This window comes from Ambystoma mexicanum, chromosome 8 (assembly GCF_040938575.1).
Source record: "Ambystoma mexicanum isolate Mex_15411 chromosome 8, UKY_AmexF1_1, whole genome shotgun sequence".
NCBI lineage: Eukaryota > Metazoa > Chordata > Amphibia > Caudata > Ambystomatidae > Ambystoma > Ambystoma mexicanum.
In genome coordinates, this window is record NC_090929.1 from 963743417 (window position 1) to 963764880 (window position 21464).

General features: G+C 41.7%; 1 protein-coding gene across 1 annotated transcript; it reads right to left on the reverse strand.

Annotated features, from left to right (window-relative positions):
* Window positions 1-1716: 1716 nt before the first annotated feature.
* Window positions 1717-19974, reverse strand: C1QC (complement C1q C chain). Its single transcript, XM_069610873.1, has 4 exons — window positions 19839-19974; window positions 19662-19757; window positions 14657-14831; window positions 1717-3232 (listed from the first exon to the last, which is right to left on the reverse strand). The coding sequence occupies exons 3-4, from the start codon at window positions 14823-14825 to the stop codon at window positions 2676-2678; spliced, it is 726 nt and encodes a 241-aa protein (XP_069466974.1). The 5' UTR covers window positions 14826-14831; window positions 19662-19757; window positions 19839-19974; the 3' UTR covers window positions 1717-2675.
* Window positions 19975-21464: the final 1490 nt, after the last annotated feature.

The window sequence follows — 21464 nt, forward strand, 5'->3', positions numbered from 1 at the left end:
GCATTACGTCTGGTAATTGTCACCATATTAACCTAATGGTGGGGAAACATGAACACAACTCCACATTAGAAATGCACAAGCGTCCATTGTGTATCAGCATGCTCTTCAGTTTCATAAATTAGAAGTTGCAACCAGTCTTTGGTGAATTTGAATCCAATCTTGCCACCTTCTAATTAAGTCACACCTGCCTTAGACCATACATAGCTTACTTTGTGAAGTGATCCATGTTAAACAAATGTTTGTGTTACCCCATGACTATTATTGTTCATGTTGAGTGGTAATGTTCTTCAGACTTCATGTTGTTTTCCTATGCTGGTGTTATAATTACTAAAGAGAAAATAACCAAGCTCTTTCCTGAAACACAAAAGATGTGGGACACTCCTGGTTCTGAGAGAATTTTGTTCCAGATTTTAGAAGGGATCCTTTTAGGTTTGTTGATTTCTGAATGTCTGTGTAGATCAAAATTATTTTGCATAAGTATGAGTCTCTGTGGTAAGGGGCCTGAGCTCATTGAGATGGGATGACTGATTCACTTAAATGATGCCTTCTTCAGGACACTGTCCCACACCTTGACAATGTGAGCATGTGCATCTGAGTACAGTTGCACCCTGTAAGAGTTGTGTTGTCAACCCACGTAAACATCTTGATTTTGTACCCTTGGGATCCCGAGCTTTAGGTAGGAGGGTTGATGCCCCCGCTGTGGGTGCGGCAAGTGTCACAATGAACCCACACTCTAGGCAACCCTCTCTCCCCTTTATGGGGTCTGGCTGATGTGCAACATTGCAATTACCAACTGGGGAGGGGCTCAGGAACATCAGACCCTTTATGGGCTGGCGGAAGACTGGTTTATACTTTTTGTCCGTTCCCAAAAAAAGACATTGGTGTGAGAATAATTTTCACTACGCCTTTCATGGTGTACATTTGAGTCTAACTTAAGGGGCATGTGTGAGACTCGTCCTACACATGTATGTACGTTTTCAGAAGAAAGTGTATACGTTTGGACTGGCATGGGCACTTCCTGTAATTACCACAAAACCTTGCCCCCATTGTCCCCGGGGCTTCCCTTTGCAGTTTCTTTCATGCCCCTTCAATTGATAGGGGGAGGGGGGCAGTTTAATGCACGACAAGAGGAAAATGGAGCACAGGACCATGCAATTGGGGGGATGTTTACCAATGCTGCACTCTGGACAGAACAACTCTACAATGCGCTGAGGGAACAGGAACAAACTACTGTACCTTGTGTGTAAAATGTTGATTACTGTATCACGAGTTGTGTGCTCCTGAAAAGTGGGCACTGGAATGTATGCCCCTTTTGCTTTTCTTTCAAGCATACTTCTCATCCCTCAATGAAATAGATTAATTAATAATTTGTAAATCATATATCTCACCTTTGTCACGGGGGTTGCTGGGTATCGGTATGGCCAAGAATGTATGGGAACTCATGGTAAAGCATGGACACTGAGATTTTATCCACGCTGCATTGAATAGGAGTTTAGAGAGCACTATCCTGGCTGTAACTCTATGCCATACTCTTCAAGCAGTGCATGGGATCGTCCCAGATCATGGTGCCCATGGGCGCTTATCACCAAAACTCATAACTGTGGATATTAAACATGTCGGACCATACAGGATGTACATGCAAACAGTAAAAAGCATATTGTGTCAACCAGATGAAAGTAACATAGTTTATATATAAAAAAAACGAAAGCACAGCAGTTTTTCCCAAGATACTACCTTTATTAGGCACATAAATGCATTCTGGTGCGAAGATATTAGGCCCCCAAAGGTTCCTTCCATAACCATGTATGTTAAGACTGTAAGGTAAGCAACTTTTATTGGGAGATCAAAGGACTATGGGAAAAGTGAAAGACATCAGCATTATTAAGCGATTTTGGAAAATGAGACAGATGCAAGGTGTTTGTCTTTGGAAAGTACAACATCTGAGCACGTGAAGGAGGATTCATTTGCAAGTGGTCAAGATCCCCCTAAGGCGGTACATGGAGTTGTACAACCAAAGATGACAGTGACTGGTTCAGACCGCTGCTCAAGGTCGAAGGTCTGGCTTTAGGTCTAGAGACTAGAAACCTCATTCTGATCATTCTCATTAGCTAAGGGGGGCGGGTGGGTATAATAGAATACTTGTGCTAGAACACCATTTTAAATGATTCCAGTGTAGCAAATGGCCACAATCATAACCTTATTTGCCCCAAAAAGCTTTCAATTTGGTCTTGCAGTTGTTACTTTCAAGTGTTCAATGCTGATCTGTGATATTTTGGGAAAGGAACATGGTGTTACAAAAGCATTTCAGTGTGAAATTAAGCTACTCGTGGGGCTGATCTAGTTGGAAAGGTGAGGGGTGAAGGCAGCAATGTGAGCAGGAAAACATGACTTTCTTGTGGCTTTGTGATTTAGACCTCTGATTTTGTTGTACATTAGAAGATCAAGCAAGGAGAAAGAATGAGATCTATCTTTCCAATCCTTACTGCCACAACCATGGGCCTCAACACTGACAAAGTTACAGGACAGGTGCATCAGGCTCTCAACAATTCCTTGTCTTCCCTTCTTATTCAAATCATCTGTATCAATATCTGAAAATTAATTCCTATGTGTAAATCAGGACCCATGGAAAGAATAGGTAGTATTGTATGGAGGATAGTTACTGGTGTGGAGTGTAGCTAATCTGGAAAGAGGAGAAAACCTGAAAAGACACTATCTTGATTCTGTGTGCCCTGCATTCCATTGTAGTCGTTTACCTGCAGCCATACCTGCTGGCCTATTTTCAGTGGCAGGAGAATACCACCAGAAGTGACCTGAACCCTGTTGGTCATGTGTTCACAGAAGCTAGCCTTCTTCTCATTGTTAAGGTACAGGACTACACAGAGGTTGGCGGTCTGAGAGGCATGGTAGGTGAAGTAATACAAGCCGGCGATTCTGCACGTGAAAGTCCCTGTGCTTGTGTCATAGTCTTTCATCTTGTTGCTGATCTCCTTTGTAAATCGCACTTTTGCATTCTTCTCTGGGAATTGTTCTGTTATTCTGGCCACAGAGAATGCAGACTGATACAGGTGTTTGTGACTTCCAGGTTGGCCTGCATCTCCTTTTTGGCCTGGATCGCCTTTTTCTCCAGCTACTCCAGGTGGGCCCAAAGGGCCATTTTTGCCGACCGGACCTTTTGTACCTCGATTGCCTTTTTCACCCTTTATGCCATGTGGTCCAAGAGTGGCTGGAATACCTATAAAATTTAAAGAGGATACTGTAAGACTAGAATTTCTGACATAGCCATCATAAAGTTTCAAGCCCTGATGCGGGACAAACATAATACAAAATTTGGGAATATTTGACCATTTAGCACTACTCCCTGAGAGGCCCTCTATATCCTCTCACCAAAATGATGAACAGAATCCAGGACACCTCCTGTACTTGGACACTTGTAATACATCCATAAACAAACGACAACTCAGGCAACGCAATTGGTGCTGGTAGCTCTCACATCCTTTACTTTTTGTGGGGTATTTATTTAGCTTCACTAAGGGGTGCTTGCTCACAATTCAGGAGTCTTTGATGGTACAGATGTTCATATTAGTTAGAAATTAGTTAATTGATGTCTGAGGTGGTACAGACTGTCAGTCGATTGTGTAAACTACAACGGTACTTGAGGTGTTCTAAGAAAGATATGGGGCATCATTACGAGTCCGGCGGTAGCCGTGCCAGTAAAACCAGCAGGCTGCTGCCAGACGGTAGGAATTTACCGGCTCCGGACTTGCCGGAATTACCGGGGCATTACAGCCATGGTGATCTGGTAAATTGGGAGCCGGCATTCTGTAAATGCCCATTCCCATCTGGATGCGGTCTTGGCAGGATGGTAATATGTGTGAACAAGCTTGCCAAAATGCTGACAAGGAGCATGGTACCAGAAGGTTAAATGGGAGAAATAAACAGATTATTTAAACAGATTATTTAAACTTCAGTCCATTTTATCAATTTCCACCTCAGTGTCAAACTTTTGTATCATAATTGATCAACTAAACTTAACTTTAAAAAAGTTTCACATTCTTCTTATTTAGCAGATAACTAAGGTGTTAATTGAGACCCAGTAGTTCCCTGTTTTAGGGAGCGATTATGTAATGCCCTCCCAAAACTTAACAAGAGATTTGTATTGCATCGTATTGTGAGGTTGGGTGGAGAAGGTGAGAGAGATGGGGTTGAACATGCTGGCTATAAGTAAGCCTGGCTGGAGCCCCCCGCACCCAAACAATACTTTCAAAGATTTGTTCTCATCATTTAAAAAAAAAAAAAAACTTGGTGATCCATGAATATTGGAGCTTCACATTTGGGGTGTGGGGGCATTGAGCCAGCCAAATACATTCCCAAGTCAACTCTGTGTACCCATCCTTCTCCTACATATCCCTATAGCCTCCCTGCCAAACAGTACCTCAAAAGTAGAAAATCCATTACTCCATATTCCAGCAAAGTAGAAAAAATGTTTTGCATGCCAACTGTGATGAAAGATCTCACCAGGCACAAGAGGGCATTGAGGCATTTCGTAGGGCACTTTGAGTGGTAGCAGAAGCCTCCCATCCCTTGCAGGAACCTTTGGTGCCTTCTCCGTGAATGTGCAACTTTTTAGAACAAATATCTAGAAAATTGTGACAGTTTTCTGTATCTATATTCAACCCAAAAGAATTGTGGTTTGAGTTAACTCTGAACTAGTTTGCCAAGTCCCAGTTATGAGTTAAGGTTTCTAATAGGAATTGAAACAATGACAGTTTGTGATTACAGTACAATGTTTCATTTTATTTGAACCATTTCAAGGTAGATCTACGTGACAATTAAGAACTTGGGCATCCACTCACCTTCAGCTTTGTCTGGTGGAATATTCACAAGATTCATTCAATATGCACATTATGTCACTGATATTAAACAGACTATCAATTATATATCCACAATACATTTCATAAATTGCATTCTATAGGAATGCAATTTGGTTTTTTTTGTGGCCCTAGCTTGTAATGTTAAAAATTGTCTTGGTTTATCCACCGCACATAGACAAATGTTCAAATCCTTCCAAATATAAGGTCACTGTTAATTAACAGATGTCATCTTTTCTGATTCTTGTATTTGAGAATTCTCAATGAACTGTTCTGTTTCCAAGCCCTTATTTAATTTCTGTTGGTGATTGCTATAATCCTGCCAACACTTGTTTCAACCCTTTAGAACACAGGTCTTCTTGAGGGCCAATATGTCACCTGTTTTACATACATTAGTTCAAAACATAAACTCAGGAAGAATCAAAGAATACATCTAAATTCTGCCCCACATTTGGAACTGCAAATGTGATAGATCTATTTCACAGATCAGTGGTTCAAAATATCCACAGTACAATAGATGGAAGAGTGAGACATGGATCAAGAAACAATTTGAGTCTAAAAGAAAGACTATCACTAAAATCCCTAAAGTCGGATTGTAATATAGTGATCAAACCAGCTGATAAAGGTGGGAATGTGGTAGTTATCAATCGAGAGGACTATATCTTGATGGGTGAAACACATTTGAACATGATTGGATGTTATGAGAAATTAGCATTTGATAATGTTAAAGGGAAAGGCAAAGAAGCCACCAAACTTATTGTGAAATGGATGAAATCTGGTTTACTGACTGAAGAGGAAAAGCTATTTTTAGGAATAAGAAGCCCGAAAATACCAACCATATATTTTTTTACCAAAGGTGCATAAAGAATATATTTGAATTCCAGAAGAAAGAGCAATTGTCAGTAGCTTAGGATGGGTGACTGCGAAATTCTCAAAATATATTGATGTCATCTTAGTAGAAGAGGTCCCCAAGATCCCAGCTTATTTGAGAGACACTATGCACCTTCTACAATTTACACAGAATTTCGAGTGGAATTCTGGTTTGCAACATTAGATGTAAAGGCCTTGTATATTTCTATTCAACATGAGTTTGTTTTCAAAACTATTGACTATACTTTTGCAATGAGACCAGCATCCTACCTATTACACATTATGATGATATGTTAGAGTTCACTTTGAGAAATAACATTTTTATGTTTAATGAATGACTGTAAAAACAACTGAAGGTTGAGGCGATGGGGGCAAATTATGCTCTGTCATTGGTGAATTTCATTATTTGTTTATTTGAAATTAATGTATCTATTCAGATAACACTTTTAGGCCGAGAATCAAAATGTGGAAAAGATTCATTGATGACATGTTTTTGATCCGGCTTGGGAATGGTTACAACTTGAATGCATTTCTAACATATCTGAATGGCAACACAGTGGGGATTCAGTTTACTTGTAATTGCAGCCAGGAAAGAATAGACTTTTTGGACTCAACATTGTATGTCAGGAATAATCAGATCATGTCCACTACATTTAGAAAACCAACAGAAGTGAATTCGGTATTGTTGGCCATTAGCTGCCATAAGAACAGTGTGATACAAAACATACCCACTGGAGAAAATGTGAGAGCAAGGAGAAATGGTAAAGTTGATGAGAAGTTCAAGCATGAATGTAATATTTTGGATGAAAGATTCAAAGAAAGAGGATACAAGGAAGGATACACGGAAGAGTGCTTGGTGAGAGCGAGAAATAAATGTTTGTGTTTGAAGAGACAAGATTTGTTACAACAAAGGCCAAACATAAAGTAGAGAATTTCAAATTGGTGACAATGGTGACACAATATTCAGCAAATTGCAAAGAAATCTATAATATGCTACTGAGGCATTCGAATTCGATGCTGATGTAGTGACATATTTTGGAATAAAACACAGGATTGTTTGCACCAAAGCACCAACATTAAAAAATCATTTATGTCTATCTTTTTTACAACTACTGACTAAGGAACCTATCTGGTTGCATCACAATGTAATTCGGCACCATAAATGTGGGCACTGCTCTATGTGTCAATACGCACTGGAAGGTCAGACATTACAAATTAATATAAAGGAAGAAGTGAAAATCAAGGAATTCATTAATTTTAAAACTAAATTCTTAGTATATGCCATAATCTGTGTGTGTAGACTGGTATATGTAGGCAGTACCATTAGGAAATTGAGATTTAGGATAAGAGAACATGTGAACACCCTTCAAAGAGAAGATTTTAGGCTACCTTTGGCCACACACTGGAAAATTGAGCACAAAATGGAGAACAAAGCTGGGATCCGTTTTATGTGTCTCAAAACTGTTCCTAAGAATCTAAGAGGAGGTGCCAAGCAGAAAGAACTCCGTAAATTGGAAGCCAAATTGATTTGTAAGCATAGAACAGTTTAGAATGGTCTGAATTCTGATCACAAAATGTTTTTTTGTTTTTCTGTAATCATGCTAGGTAAAGCATTGTGTGAAATAGATGCATCACAACATGGATAGATGTTATGTTATGAGTGTCCAGCGAATGTCTTATTGTTGGCCATTTGAGATTAGTTTACTAGATTGACTAATGTCTCCATCATTCGTGTGCCTTTCCAGCAATTGTAAAAAGATAGTCTCTGGCAGAACTTAAATTTAATACAAGCTAGTATTGTATATGCATGTATAAAGAGAAGTGCAAACTTGCCGGCTATAGAGAATGGTGTAGGGATATTTAAGCAAAGAATGTCCAGGACCTACTCATTATTAAAAGCTCAGAGACAATAGTGCTTCCAGGTCATGAAATTAATAATTTGGTACTCCTAGAGGGTTCATGTAAGAGACCTAAAAAATACTTATTTGGTCAGCAATAGCAGGATGGAACATCTTGAACCTGCCTTAACTCCAACAAGGATCGGAGTATTTAAGCCCAACTATAATTTGAGGAAAACATTCTTTATTAGATAATTATGGAGTAGTGAAAAGCACAATGTCGAATCTATTTTTCAGTACATAGTAGCGATTGAGAGTATATTAATAATGTGAGATTCTTTATCATACAATCACAGAGAGAGCAGTGTCTCTTGGCACGAAATTAGTGAATCAGTCATATTTTAGTTGTACTTTAGGGATTTAGTTAATGGTTTGCTGGGAAAAGTAGCCATACGTATTTAGTGAATTGGCCTAATTTAACAAGCCTTATACTTCAAGTTGTTAACATTATTTTTAATACCAACAGGTTAGGATGGTTAAATGTATGAAAACCGGCTGCTTTATTTTGCAAGAAATATGCACAGGGGACTAGTGTCTCTTTCCCCTATGCGATACTGAGCAGGTGTGGGGGAGTAGTGTGCCTATTTGGCATCTGCGTGGGCCATTGTATGCATTGAGACTAGTGTCTCACTATAATGTGTGCACAGTAAAAAGGGATGGGTGTACAGCACCCATGCACCTTCCAGGAGGCACCTATTTAAATCCAAAGTCTGCACTGGTTCGGTTGCGCCGAGCAGACTTTTGGGGGTATATGGACAGTGCTATTTGAAGCAGAATATAGGTAAGAAAGGGCTTTTGTATGCTTCCTATACTTCTTTTCTTTCAAGGTTCTTAATACTTAACCAGATCATTAGGCTGCCCACCCCTCCACTCCCCTCTTTTGAAAACTGATGCAATTATTTAAAAGAGTGGAAATGGGCCATGTGCTTCAACTAACTTAGTCATGGTAATTAGCATCATGACTCTTAGGTTGAGGAACCGTGCACAGTCCCCTATCGCAGTGGGAAACAGCCAGTGGGAACCAACCTAACTAAATTGTGGAACGTATTCAGATAGGAAGGTAAGGGTACTACATTTTCAGTTGTGTGTCATTTGAGATTTTTTAAATGTTTGTTAATAGATTGATAGATTATTTGATTGATTTTGGACACCAGTCCACAAGTATTTTGTTCATGTACTGTATGGGAGAAAGGTAAGCTTATACCTCTCCAATGCTGAAACAGTACGATGCATGGATTTTCATTCACATGTTAAGGCTAGCCCCCACGTGGTGAAAACACGAAGGGAGTTAATATAGGACTGCTTGGTGGACATGTGGATGCTGGAGACAGGAATTCACTATAGGTGGTCGTTATAAATAGGTAATTTGATTATATGGGAAGTATTTATACTTATAAAGATGTGGTTAAAATGCACATAGTTTGATGCACGTGGAACACTGTTTAATATTGATATCACAAGGTAGTGGAGTGAATGCATGAAACATGAAGGAAAAGGGATGTCATGGAATTATGATGACATATTGATGTAGATATACGTCTTCTCTTTTTTTCCCTCTATGCCTACGTTTGAAAATGTAAATTTATCCGCCTGATGTCGAACGATTCCTGATTCACTTACTATGCAGTATTTATATTACAAATTTTCCTTGATTGAATTTGGAAATTCATGATTGAATTGTATAACACTACATGTTGAATATTTTGAACTAATGTAATGTAAAAAAGTTTATATATTGTCCCTTAAGAAGACCTGTGTTCTAAAAGGTCGAAACACCTGTTGGCCAGATTATTCCAATCACCAATAGAAATTTAAATAAGGACTTGAAAAACAGACCAGTTCACTGAGATTTCTCAAATACAAGAATCAGAAAAGATTACATCTGTTAATTAACAGTGACCTTATATTTGGAAAGATTTGAGCATTTTTCTATGTGCAGTGGATAAAACCAGACAATGTTTGACTTTATACTGTGTATTACGCTCATGAAGGGACCCTGAGTCTGGATTGGCAATCCTTGCAGCAAGGTCATGTAATTGAGTGGACACAATACTTAATTAATTTGGCATTTATGTTCAGCGGTTTGTGCATTAGAGTAGAAGTCCCCCCTCCCTCAGCTCAGTGAGGGTATATCCGTTTTAGTTTGTAATGTTGTTCATGAGAGTTGTGACAATAGGGTTGCACCCCTCCACCCCAAATGCACATAACGTCAGCATAAGCCTCTTCTCACACACAGAATCGGTTGAGCAGGGGCAGATGAAGAGCAGCCTTCCCTCACTTACTGAATATGTTGCATACAGACTCCAGTTGTACAATGGAGGATAGCATAGGGGCAACACGTGGGTCATGGTAGCAAAACTATGCAGAGCAACAGAGGTTCGAATCCCAGATCCGCACTTAGAAACCAAACACAAGTATGGTAAAACAATGTTTTAAATACAAATAAATAAGCCATCCCTCTAACGCTGAGCAGTTAAAGCATGACTTTCATTTTGTTGAACCTTTTTTATTCTTCACATACCATATAAGGGCAAAGGTGCAGATTGTTCTATGAAATCTGCTTCAGCCCAACGCCCTTATGTTCAAACTTTTGTCTCTTTTTATTAACACGCAGAGGCCAGAAGATGAAACATGTGCAATGGTGCTAGAATACACAAAATGTAGACTGGAGAAATTAGGTGTTAACCCAATCAGTATTATCTAAATACACATTTGCACTATGGAGGAACGGAAGCAGTCTTTACTCGTAATATTTTGGATTCATAACATAAATACAGAATAGGGCAACATCAGTATGCTCCCTGACCTAATATTGTGACAGATTGTCATTTGGCAAGACTGTCCATTTGACAGCTGCAGTGACAGCCAAGTCTCTGCAGCAAAGGGGCTGCATTTAAGACATGGACCCCTGCACTAAAACCCTATAACTATGAATCTACTGTTCTGGTGAAGGATACATCTTTAAATATAAGCCATATCTGAGTAATGGTATGGTGAATGGTATTTCTCATAAATATTACCATCATATCAATGTGATATCACACTTGTCAGCCCTGTGAACCCAAGTCAAATGTGAAAGGATTATGTATATTCTTCCGTAACAAGGCTGTCTTTCCCACTGCTGGCAGGACTGCAGCCATCGGGATTTCCTCTCTTTGTTCCTTTTGTGGGGGCATGTAACACCATCTCCAGAAGACAGCTACTCCACAGGATGCTGGCCTGGGAACAGGAATTTTAGGGCACACCCATTCACCAAAGGTTTGGCCTCACACCAGGGTACTGCAAATCTAAAGGCCTTTCATTCTACTGAGAAAGTTAGGGGTGGGTGAGCATAGACAGGGGGAGTTCTTTACAGTTGGAGGAAGGTTCCACCATCTTGATTCTCTCTGCCTATATCTTTCCTTCATGTGTCCTCAACTGCCTTTGGCACAAATCAATTTGGGTGTGATGGCAGAAGGCAAAGTCAGCTCACTCTGAAAACAGGGATAGGACAACCTAGAGAAAGGCCAATCACATGTGGGATTTCACCTTTAAAGGAAGGGGTCTCAAACCACTTCCTTGATTCACTTTGGAACAAACATTTGAGGGAGAATTCATCAGACCTCTGTTGTGGAAGTTGATCTTCGCAAAGTCCTCTGCTAGTGAGATGAAGATGGAGTGTCCAAATCAGAGGAAAGCTCTGTCCCTAGCCATTCCAGAGACCAGTGGAGCTGAACTGCTATTGGGACAAAACCTGCCCCTCTGCCAGCCACAATGGTACCCAGAACCTCACCATGTTGAGGGACACCTGCAGTTGTGGGCCAGACTTGCCTGTATGTGGAAGACCAAGAGAAAGGACTAAACGTATTGGTGCGTCTGTGGATTGGGACTCAAAACAACCAGAGGAACAAGACACCCCTGAAGATTGTGTTTCTCCAGTGAAATTACTTCAAAAAGTGATCTGAATATGTTCAATGTCTCCAAACCTACAGGACCATCTAGGCCTGTTTTTGGCACTGTATTACCTCGAACCGCTCTACCCTGTGTTCAAACATATTCACTGCCACACTGTGCAAGCTGAGCTCCTCGTTGCCTGGGCTCGAACCAGAAGATCCTCATTGCAGCTGACACCTTCAAAATGCCATTGAACTGCCAGCATCCTTGTTGCTGTGTCGGAATTGAAACAATATCATGCCTCCTATCGTAACAATTGTATGTGTATTGGCCTACGTCAAGTTGTCTAAACATCATATGCGAACAAACTCCACGGCAAGGTCTTGACCTTAGAGAAAGTAATGTAAGTCGCCATCTTGGATTAAGCCGCCATTTTAGGTTCTCTTGTTATATGGAAGTCACCCTGAACATCAAAGTGGAGGCCGAATGACATTCTGAGTAAGATTCTGGCCGTTGTGACCTCCGTACACATGAATAATTAATATGCCTGCAGGCCACTTGTCGGGGTCGCGAACTGAGACCTTGTCCTATTGTTGACCTATATGTAAATGTACAACTTTATCAGTGAAACTAATCGAAATGCATATATTACAGGATTGACCTGGCAAGGAACCCATAGTCCCGGCTCATAGAATGGTTAACCCGCGAGAGGGTTGGCCAGGGCTGGACAAACTGTATAAAAGACTCAGGTATTCAAATGTGCAGTCTCTCTCACTAACGCATCGAACCCTCGTTGAAGTTCGTTATGTTACTCTGAGAGCCGAATAGCTATCCATTTGTCAATTGACTTGGTAACTATTGTAGCTTTTAAATAAAGCACTTGTATGTTCTTTGTAACCTGTGTTGGTGTGTTTCTTTCTGGGCTTCCCGGCCTCATATTATTTTTCTGTTTCCACAGCTGATCTACATCAAAAGTCAACCAGACCCTGGGAGACGCCTTCAAACAGCTATCTTCGAATGCTGCTTCGGAACCATTACAACCGATCTGTTCATCCAGTCACCAGCAGGTTCACAGTCTCCTGGATTTTTTAACCAAACCTGGTGGCCCTCAATATTCACACTTCTTTGAGCATTGTATTTGAACTGCAACATACTTCTGTTTGACCTGAATCGACACCTACTCGCTGCCTGGAACCATGTGGCTGCCATGCCTGAACTCTTAGACCCAACTTGTTAAAACCTATTGAACAGGCTCATGCTGCCTCGTGCCTTGCTGAGCATATCACTTGCATGAATCAACTTGTCCATTCCGAACTGCTAGGATGTCACTTACTGACATCCCTCCTGACGTTTTTGAATGATTCAAACCCTCTTGACTTAGAACTAATTCTGGTGAATTCTCTGACCTGCATTGTTTGAGTGCCGCCTTTGAACTCCCGAACCCAGTATTCGTCCCGGCTAAATGTCTGCGCAACACTTTGATCAACTATGACAAGCAGTCCTCGAATTTGGTTTTGCCCACTTGCACAACAGCTCGAAGCCTGCTTCAATGCTGTCGAAAACAACAAGAACCGCTAGAAGGTACTATTTTCAATCAACTACCATTTGATCCAGATTTGAGCCCTAGAGACTGCTTAGGTCAATAATTACATTTTTGGATCCAAGAACATATCTTTTTATAAACATTGTGATATTTACTTGCCTTGCACTCCTTGATTCATGGACCAGAGTGGACTTTCTATCTGTATTTATACTATGTTATTTCCTATGGGATGGGTTTAAGTAGTGTTTTCCTATTTTGTTATTTTTGCAGATGTTGTCATTATAGTACCTTTTCGGGTTGCTACTGAATCACATTCACACGCCTCTCGAGTATATAACCTTCCCTCAGCCCACGTTACCTCAAAAGGGGAGGAAGGTATATATCTGAACTATGCTTGTTTTACCTCTACGCTTGTGTTGGCTCTTGTTTTGCAGTAGTGTGCAGACAGAGTGGGTGTTTTAGCCTCTACTCATCGTTCTACTCCTGCAGGGCAGAAGTCACTTTCTGACAATTGTATATGAAGCTAAATGTATAGAAAATATGTGTTTTTTATTTTCTTTTGTGCAAGGGCAAAGTTGAGATAAACTGGCCCCTAGGACACATCTAGCAGCTCTCGGCCAAGAAGTAGTGGTATCAAAAACCTTGTCTTTGCTATACTTTTGTTTCTGTAGTCAGGTCAGACAAACACAGGCAGCCGCAACACACACACGCTTGCATACTAACACTCACAAATTCACAAAGACGCTCACACACACACGCACAGATACACACCACACATACACACACACACGAAAATAAACACAGGTTCCCACAAGGCCCATTTATTAAAAGTTGTGAAAATTGGCACAGATGTTTTTTAAGTTATTTTAAATAATTTGAAGTACATTACCATGTGGGGACCTGGCCTCAAGTCCCCACAGTGAAATCAAGTCCCCACAGCGTGTGCGTGTTTTCATACCCAAGTCCCCGCAAGGATAGAAACACAAACACACACGGACATAAAATGCTCTCCCCGTTCCCCTTACACACATCACTACATTACCTTAAATGATTCACCAGTGAGCCTGTACAGGGTGCTGTCGGGTTACTGTAACAAAGGATTATTTTTAGCTTAAGGGATGGTGACGCTGATGCAGGGGCAGGCTTCACCTGCAAGGCTGTACCATAACTGGGCATCCCTCACAAGGCATCAAAGCCGGACTCGTTGGCTGGCAAAGGCAGAGTGATGAGTGCTGCTGCGGTGGGGGCAGGTGGCATGGAGTGTCAGAGGCCGCATTACTAGGGCATTTGATGACGGGCATCATGGTAAATGCTATGATCAGTCGGCCAGTGTACAGTTTCCTGTGGGATGACTATGCATACACCAGTGCCAAGCAAACGCTGTCTAAAATGATGTTTCACGTTGAAAAAACGCAGTGCAATCTTATCCATATATTTGAACGCATAATAAGAGAGAAGTTTTATAATATTTAGGGCACACTCAGCAAGAATGGGTGGGCCACATTCACACTGTTGTCCTCTCTGGTGCTGTGAACCTTCTCCACCTGCAAGTGTCCAGATATGGTTTTATAAAAAACGGTTATTTCAATTTGAAGAGAGCTTACCTATCTCGCCTTTGGCACCTTTTAGTCCGTCTCTGCCATCCTTGCCTGGAAACCCTGGCATTCCTGGCAAGCCAGCCGTACCGTAGCTACAAGGGCACACATCTTTGTCCAGCAATGCCACGGGCAAAATGGTAAGCAGAACGAGGCTTAGCCCCGAAAAAGGTGTCATGGTTACCTAAACAAAACAACAGAGAAACAGTTTTTGCTAAAGGAATTGCAATTTATAACAAGGAATCAGAAGGAAGGGGGCATCTTGGCACTATAAAGGGAAGCGCCCAGTGGTCGAAGTGTACGAAAAGAAGTAGTGGAAGTATGTTCCATTCTGACATGCCCCCACCCCCACCCCACTCTCCCGCTCCCCATCACCATGCCCCCTTCCAAGTACAATACAATCCCCCAAACACATGCACCTGCTCTTTAAGGAAATGTTCATGCACTGAACGTGGAAGTTTCAACTTCTTCCTACACTTCTATTTTAAAACGAAACCATTCAGGAACAGTTTATTTTTAAAACAAAAGTATAGGAACAGTAAAACTTAATTTTAAAAAGTAGAGGAGCACTGCTCCCAACCGCTCCCGCCCACTTCGACCACTGGAAGCGTCAGTATGAAAGACATAGGGCTGAGTCAACTCCTGTTCCAAGAATGCAGGCATATGCTCTTCTATGAATGCAACCCAGGATATTGTGGCAAAAATACTGTGTCGTGCGTGGTGTGATATAAACGTGCTATTTGGCGGGGCAATGGGGATAAGAACTGTGCAAATTCAAAAGCCTCAAACTGGGTATTCAAGAAAGCAATATGCATGGTGTGATATGCAGCCGATGCTGTGGAGCTCTAGTGCAGCGCTTAGACTTTCTATGTGCAAGCATCAATGCAAACTGATCCTAATACCAACGGTTGAGTTGTAGTAACTACTTGGGCAATCCGGGTAGTCTACTGTACTCGCTGGTAGACAAACCTATCAGATAATACATATCAAGAAACAGATGAAGGCTGAAAAACTTTAAATAAAATGTACTTTGTTTCCTCTAAAATACTTAAATCACAAGATGTTACATCCAAGCTACTGGCAATCATTGTTAATTAGAAAATAATGATACATGTATAAACGTTTACTTTTTAAAAGTTTTTTTTATATCCTCTAGTTTCCATAATTGAGTGAATGATTACAAATCAGAAAACACACTAAAAAGGGTTTTGTTCTCTGACACAAAGGACACAAAGGAAAACAACAACTGAAGAATCAGATGACATTTTTTTCATGCAAAAAGTGTACATTGTATTTCATCGTGCAACCCCTCCTCCAGCCCACCTCCCATCGATTGCAGAACACATAAACCACAACATTGCTACTCAGCATAGTCATGAAACAAAAACTACAATTTGAAATTCGCCAAATTTGATCTAAACAGCAGTACAGAATTTTCTGAGAAAGACTGTTTAATTGTGTTAATTGAAGTAGCAGTGGTGTGAACATGTCTCTTCTCAACATAGTACCCGATCTGGATAGACTAAAAGAAAATGTGTGCATCTGCCTTTTTAAAAAAAATAAAAAAAATCAGAATCACGCTTAATTACTTTCCAAGAAGGGAGTTTTAAACTAGCCATTGTGTTGATCTTTCATTTCAAAAACAGTGCTCAGTACCGTCCCAAACGTTTCCATCCCCATGCTACCTTTAACACAGTAAGTGGCTACGATAAGATTGGTTATTTACAACGCGCTTAATATCCAGAGATTTCGACTGACGGACCCGGGGATCGAACCTGTGCTGCTTCACGTCGTCTTACTTCCAAGACATGCACGTCGCCCCTGAGCTATCCTCCTGAGCCGTTGTCACGTTTGGGATTTTATATAGGCATACATGTTCATCCATTGTAATATATGTGTTTTAACATTGTGCGTTTTGTGTATTACAATTGTGTGTTGCTCATCCCAACAAAAAAACAATGTGTAAGGTCTTACTACGGACAACAAAGTTCAACATCAAAAATACCAAAAACTATAAAACAAATAAAGCTATCAATAATGTGATCTATTTTTCTCGTTATTCCAATTTTGATTTTTGAACGAAGCCATAGAATTTCTAAGATTTTTTTTATTTTTATTAAAGCATTCAGCGTAAAAAAAATACTAACTTTTGCTCATACACACAATTTTTCCACTTCCACCGACACAAGCCAAACCCCTCCTCTTTCTTTAGTCCTACGTCAGTTTTTAATCCTGGTTTGGCTATGTGTTAAAAAGTATTTTGTTCGCAGTGTTCTTTAAGCCCGTTCCAGCTTCTTTAACATAGCTTCCAAGAATATCTCACAGAATCAACAGCACGTGTACTCTGTGAACTGCAGGGGAGCAGTGTATGCCAGTAGGAATTGGGTGATACACTTGCTATGCTTCGAACCTGATACAGCAAGGGTGGGGTAGCCTGGGGTTATTAAAAAAAAACAAGAAGCCATACATGGAACACTCCTTTTGAGGTACAGTTTTCACTTTTCACTCGTACAAACTTCGATAGAGCACAGAGCCAGCAAAGTAACCGCCTCCAGCTGTGTCTCGCATCAGATGCTGAGAGCAGACCCTGCAAAGTGTGTTCATAAAGGGCACAGTGGCAGCACTAGTTGGGATGTGCATGAATTATGAACTGCTGGATTTTAATTCTTGGCTCCTCGCTGATGCACCTTTTGTATTTAGGTAGATTTTGAAAATGCATTTGTCGAGGGACTACAGCATTGGTGTTTCCCACATTTGCCCATATGCTGCCACCTGCTCAATAAATATCTTCCAAAAATAAATCAAATGTGTGAGTGAGGAGGTGCGAGTCTCAACCACACACACACTATTCCGCATGGAAACTATTCGACAACATATACATAGGCATGGAGGTGACAGACTCCCTTCAACCTGCATCTGGGCTGCAATTCCTGGCGTGCGTCTAATATGATTGGGTCCATCGAGGAGCGTCCCTCTGGCTAAAATAACCCAAAATGGGGACACAAAACATTTTAAAATAAGGGGCAATGCTAATGCTGGATTATATGCAAGTGCGTTTTTACAGCACGATTGGTGAAGGAGTGGAACTTTTATTTGGATGCTTTCCACAAATGTGCACTGCTAAACTTCAGAATTGTGCAATCATTCCTAATGCTCCCAGCTCATGTACAAAAGGCCATTGGAATACCATAAGATTCCTCTTAGAAGAAGCATCACGCTCGTATCTGTTAACACAGGGGTCCCAGAGAAGCACCGCACTAATGCACACACCCACCGATTACAACAAATCCAGACTGCAAGGTGATGGGAACGACCATTATTTTTTTGATCAACAAGACAGCACCTACCCCTCACAAACCCAATCCTGAAGGTGAGTGGGGTACTAGGTTTGTGACAACCACCCAACAATTAGACACACGGTGACCTGCACTCACATGTCAGGATTCACAGGCTACAAAAGACAATTAGCAGCACAAGCCACATATGCTATTTTCTGTTTTGTTTTCTATTTCCCTCTTCTCCTTCTGTTCCATCACATTAACAGCAAAACACGTTCAGCTATTTAAAAGCCAAGACTATTTTTTATTCTTCCGTTTTTAACTTAAAGGCCTGCTGCAAACATGGCTGCCACTCCAGCTTCCTATCCAGGAGGTATGTACAAAATTACCATGATGTTTTTCTTGACCTAAAATCACTGCCGTTGCCACTGCAGGTCACTGCCACTGTGAATAAAAATCAACTCAACTTCCCTAGTGCCCCCCATTGCAGCTTAGACAAACAAACGAGGGTGTCCTTGTTTAAAATCTCTGCCTGGGACTTGGGGACAGCGCACCCTCAAGATATATCAAGGACCAACTTATTTGTAATGGTGGGTGCTGTGATCAGGAGAGCAGGGTTGAGATTCCCGTGAATGGTTGGTCATAAGCCAGTGTTGGGATCAGTCTTCAAAGGGTCTGAACTTTGAAATTGGGGACCAACAACTTTCTGAGAGTGGGTGGCAGGTTTTATAATTTAACTGCAATAGCCTGACATGCCAGTGGCCAGCCCAGGAAGTGAAACCCATTCTAGATGATAAGGAAAGGATGGACACGGAGAACGGTTTTCAAGACCACTGTGTAAAGCTGACCCTCATAATTGGAACCCTCCAAGGAATATTGAGAGCCAACATAGACTGGAGAAACACATTGCATGGCAACACACGAACGCTCTCACTCTAAATTGATTTTTTTTAAAGTCACACTTTCGGTCCGATGATTGCCAGGCAGGTTGACGGAACCCAAGTAAAACGTAGCTTCCTCCCAACCCTCAATCTGAGCAGCCCTGACACGAAAGTACAGTTTCCATGTTCTCCAATATTGAAAACCTCAAACCCATCATCACCAGATTTACTTGCAACCTCTTGCAATGCAGAACATAAATGAAAACCATCCTCTTCAAGAAACACCTTCTGCACACCTTGTAAAATGCAACACCCTGAACCCACAAAAAAAAACGAAAAAAAAACAAAAAAACAATAGAGTTTTAATATCGAACTTCACGCCAGAGATGTCAATCCCTCGAATGGCATGTCGGATGCAAATGCTACGTTGTAAGGACTGTTCACCCTGGTTACAATGTAAAGGATACCTGTAAGCTATCCTCCCAGCCCCTGTAAGAGGCTGGGAGGATGGCTCAGGAGCAACACACTCTTTATTGGCAACAAGACAACACGGATCCCCTGCATAGTGGCTGGAAAACGGCATGAAGCGCGATATAAATACCACATTTAATTGTATTAAAGCATATCATTATACAACGTACTTTTAGGTCAATAAATAACCTCCCAAAAAAAATCCCCAAAAACTAATAAACACAGGAGACTGCCCTTAGATTTTTTTTAGAGTAGGTGCCTGTGGTGACTTGGTTTGTCAAACAAAACTCATCTCTTTTCAAACCAAAACCTGGGATTCTGAAAGGACCCCTGTGGCCTCTGAACTGTAAACAGAAACGCGCAGCAGCAAAGTCACCCATTTACCTCTGAAGCTTTGACAGGTCCTCTGCTCCTCTGTCCTCTCCTGATAGTCTGCTAACACGTTACGTTTCTTCTCTCTGGGGTGGCAGTGCCAGATTCCTGCATGGGAAAATAGGAGCTCTTCATCTTAACAAATAAATCAGTAAATGTGATTTAAACCTCGTCCCATTTTCAACTTACGTTTATCCGTTTGTCAGATTTAAGAAATGGGAACGTATTCTCCAATCTCGAGTAAGAGCCTCTACAGACGGAAGCTAAGGCTTGTCCCAGCATCAATCTGCCTTACATAAGCAGTTCTGTCTTTTCAGGACTCGGGCCAAGTTTCAGATCCGCTTCACAAGTTCTTCCTCTTAACATGCCCTTCTCAGCTGCTGCTTTGGACAAAAACATAATGCCATGGCAAGTCATCAAGGACCCCACCCCACCCTGTGCCAGATAACAGAAATCTTGCATTAGGGTAAAGCCAGTTCCAGGCAAAATCGCACTTGCCATGGTGCAAAGGTTTTCTAATATGGCCCAAATCCGTTTTTCACAAGGGGAAACTTTGCCCTAGTTCTAATACTGTGTACATGTGCACTTGCACTCGTGCACGCTGTCTGTAATCTGGCCCCTGATGTCCTTACTTCTCCAGGTTCACAGGGAACTGTGCTCATAGGGGTTCATCACTGGGCGTGTGATGCATCCAGTGGAATCATCACTGATTTCCCCAAATTGGCCTCCTGCCATGTGACCAGGGGACAGCAGCCGCTGCCTGATCCGGATCCTGGGGGTCGCTATATGGGCGCGGATCACATGGGAGGAGAAAACTATCGGCAGGGGGGGTTGGTGATTTCATCGGATGAGATGAGCTATTCCCCCCTTTCCCATGAGGGACACACTATAATAGCCAAGTCCTTAATGGCTTGTTGTTACCAAACAGTTCCACCCTATAGTAAAATTCAGAAAACCATTCCTCTAAATCACTCTAGACAAGCAACCATTTACGACTGAAACACTCACAATTCATACATGACCTGTAATCTGTTTTTGATGTTTCTTCATGTGAAACTTTTGAACAACCATAGCCAAGAAATTCAGTAACCTCTATGGGCTTCAACTTCCATCCCTCAGGCACTGAGACGAAGAAGAGGAGGAAGGAGATTATGCAAACCAGGAGAAGCCTGAAGCCTAACATGCAGGCTAGTTGTTTTAATGTTTTAATGGACAGAAAGTGAGCAGGACATTTTAAAATGGCAGGGGCTGTGTAGGAGAGGATGAGGAAACCCGTGCTGGGCCTCCTGACCACAAGGTGTCCGGATCGGTGTCGCGAGACAGAAATGGAGGACAGAAAGCTGTGGAGAAGTTGGAGGTTGCGCAGAAACTCCCAGGAATACGACCGCTCAAGCAAACAGAGCTCTATGGTTCTCAAAAGCTGGTAGTTGGTCACTGAGCCGTGTAGGACACTGACAGAGTATCTGTACATTACCGACGATCAGTGCTTAATTTGTAAAAAAATAAATGCCAGTGCCCAAAAAATAGTGGCCCCATAATGCTGGGTGCAGCGCCCAGTGCGGGCTCGGTGCCGCCCTCAGCGCGGGCGCGGCGCCGCACTCCGCATGGGCACGGCGCTGTCCTCAGCACGGGCGCACCTGCCGCGTCAGTTCAGTGCTAGACCTACCTAGATCGGCCCACCACCAGCCCATCACACTGCTGCTGCTCCATGTCACATGTTTGGTGCTGCAGCAACTGCTGGAACAGGCTAGTAGTAAATACGCAACTAAGGCATGCTCCTCCTGTAACTGCGCCTCGATGCCCCCTGTCTGTGTG

What these genes read in the sequence shown, in the direction of transcription:
- C1QC (XM_069610873.1), bottom strand. Translation starts at nt 14,825, where the DNA reads ATGACACCTTTTTCGGGGCTAAGCCTCGTTCTGCTTACCATTTTGCCC. An exon ending in AGGTGCCAAAGGCGAGATAG is followed by an intron (nt 3,233 to 14,656) that starts GTAAGCTCTCTT and finishes TAAATTTTATAG; the next exon opens with GTATTCCAGCCACTCTTGGA.